The sequence below is a fragment of the Talpa europaea genome (assembly GCF_964194135.1).
Source record: "Talpa europaea genome assembly, chromosome: 9".
NCBI lineage: Eukaryota > Metazoa > Chordata > Mammalia > Eulipotyphla > Talpidae > Talpa > Talpa europaea.
In genome coordinates this window covers 18498797-18501597 of record NC_140076.1, presented here as the reverse complement: position 1 = coordinate 18501597, position 2801 = coordinate 18498797, and the positions used below count along the sequence as shown (strand labels likewise).

Below are 2801 nucleotides of genomic sequence, written 5' to 3'. Positions count from 1 at the left end.
CGTTGCCAGGGGCTGGGGCAGAAGGAAATAGGGAGTGATTGTTTCATGAATAAGAGGATTCCTTTTGGGGTGATGAAATGTTCTGGAACTAGATAATGGTAATGGTTGCACAACTTTGTGAATGTAATAAATGCTACTGAATTGTATATTAAAAATGGTTAAAATGGTAATTTTGTGTTATGTGTATTTTACCATGCATAAAAAAGTTTCCTTGGGAGACACATCCTGAAGTGAAGTGAGAGTCAACCACTTGCTTTAATTGCTCAGTTTCTGTTGAGAAGCGTGTCACTTGTCCCATGCTGCCCAATGGTGCCATTCCACCATTGATGTTTGAGAATCTGTATTGTCTCTTCACTATACTTGAGTACTATGGTTTAAAAAAGACCAAAAAACATCATTAATTTGTTACAGTACTGCTCCCCTTTTGGGGGATTTCTTTGTGCTTCCAAGCTAAAGGTTAAATTAAATGAGAGGTGTATAGGAACATATCCTGAATAAACAGATTTTAAAACTGGGAAGAGACCTCAAGAGCATGCAACCTCAAGAGCAACAACCTTACTATCCTGAAATAAAATTCACAGATAGCTAAACTGTATGATTCAGTCCTTCAGACAATGTAAATCCTGAGCTATTTTCCTGGGCTTGAATTCCTGCTCTCCTGCTTATTAGCCATACTATTCTGTGCCTCAGTTTCTTCATCTATTAAATGGCGCAAATGTCAGTGTCTACCTCATAGGATTGCTTTGAGGATTAAATAAGTTTGTTTTTTTTTTTAAAAGACACATTTATTCAGCGTCATGATCAGACTATTACATTTAGCAATCAACAGCATGGGTGCAAAAAAAAAAAAAAAACTACATAAAACCCTTTGTTGGAATGCTTTACATTTTCCACAGAACAGAAACTAAAATAACCTGTTATACAATTAGTCACAAATACAGTCCTCGAGATTTTTTGCCCATACACATGAGTATTGTCTAAAACATGTCTTCTTTGTAGCAGTTAGGCCCTGCCACCACTGTGCTTGGCTGAGTTCACAAATCTGTTGTAACCTGTAGCTTCCCTGTCACTTCTCTGGCTCTCCTCTCCTGCTGAGCTTTGTTTCCTGGCAGTTAATTAAAACCTTCTTCCACTGCCATAGCTGCTGCTGCTGCTGGAACCACCATAGCCACCTTGGTTTCATGGTTTGGCGAAGTATTGGCCTCCACCACCATAGGGGCCAGAGCTTCTGCCTCCAAAGTTTCCTCCTTTCATGGGTCCAAAATTTGAAGACTGATTATTGTAGTTGCCAAAATCATTGTAGCTTCCACCACCTCCAAAATTGCTTTCATCATTACCAAATCCATTATAGCCATCCCCACCGCCACCATATCCACCACCACCACAGCTGCCACCAAAGCCACCTCTACCACTGAAGTTTCCTCCACAACCAAAGTTGTCATTCCCACCAAAACCACCTCCACGACCACCACCAAAGTTTCCAGATCTGTTTCGACCTCTTTGGCTGGACGAAGCACTGGCCATCTCTTGCTTAGATAAGGCTTTCCTTACTTCACAGTTGTGGCCATTCACAGTATGGTATTTCTGAATGACAATTTTGTCTACAGAATCATGGTCATCAAAGGTTACAAAAGCAAAGCCTCTCTTCTTGCCGCTGCCTCGATCAGTCATGATTTCAATCACTTCAATTTTCCCATACTGCTCAAAGTAATCTCTTAAGTGATGTTCTTCAGTGTCTTCCTTAATCCCACCAACAAAAATCTTTTTCACAGTTAAGTGGGCACCAGGTCTTTGAGAATCTTCTCTTGACACAGCCCTCTTTGGTTCCACAACTCTTCCATCCACCTTGTGTGGCCTTGCATTCATGGCTGCATCCACCTCCTCCACCGTGGCATACACGACAAACCCAAAGCCTCTGGATCGCTTGGTATTTGGATCTCTCATCACCACACAGTCCGTGAGCGTTCCCCATAGCTCAAAATGGCTTCTCAGACTCTCATCGATAGTTTCAAAGCTCAAACCTCCAATGAAGAGCTTCCGAAGCTGATCCGGCTCCTTGGGAGACTCTGACTTCGACATGATGGCAGTGGCAGGGAGACTGCTGCGATGCTTCCTTGCCGGCGTCCACACGCAGACTGAGGATTAAATAAGTTTTTATATGTAAAGTGCTTATAATTTCAACTTTAAAAAAGAAATAAAAGGAAAGTAATTTCTAACATAGTGCATTTTTAAAAGGTTTATTTATTTATGCATACAAGAACTGGGGTACAGTCCAGAAGTGTGGGGGTAGTGAGAGGATTCACCAGAGACAGAGTGGGGACTAGAACAGGTAGACTGAAATACACTGCTGAGGGGAGAAGTGGGCGAGACATGAGAGGTCTGCTGTGCCATGTGGGTAGCTCCCTGGCCGGCGGGGGATCGAACTCGTGCTGCAGTGGCTGTGGATAGCTTCACAGTGCTGTGCTTAACTCCTCTAACAGGGAGGCCCCTCTAACATAATGCATTTAAACTTATAAATACCTAAGCATGATTACCCTAGAAGAAATAGGTATCTGCACCAATACATAACATTATTCTGGATGTGACAGCTATAAATGTGGACTGACATGGGGTGCTGTACCTCAAAAACCATGAACACTGCTTTTGGTGACATGTTCTTCCTAATCAATTATTGGGCCAATCCCTTGAAACTCATTTGAGTTGTCTTCCTGGGAAGCATTTTAAAAAATTTGCTCAGAGAGGGGCCTCCCTGGTGGTGCAAGGGGTTATCTCAGCACTATGGAGCTATGGGCAGCCACTGA

The 2801-nt window shown here is 42.6% G+C and overlaps 1 protein-coding gene across 1 annotated transcript; it reads right to left on the bottom strand.

Moving 5' to 3' along the window:
• Nucleotides 1–307: 307 nt before the first annotated feature.
• Nucleotides 308–2079, bottom strand: LOC311177195 (heterogeneous nuclear ribonucleoprotein A1-like; the record flags this gene model as incomplete). Its single annotated transcript, XM_084243025.1, has 1 exon — nucleotides 308–2079. One exon carries the CDS (start codon nucleotides 2077–2079, stop codon nucleotides 1180–1182), a length of 900 nt encoding a protein of 299 aa, XP_084099151.1. The 3' UTR covers nucleotides 308–1179.
• Nucleotides 2080–2801: the final 722 nt, after the last annotated feature.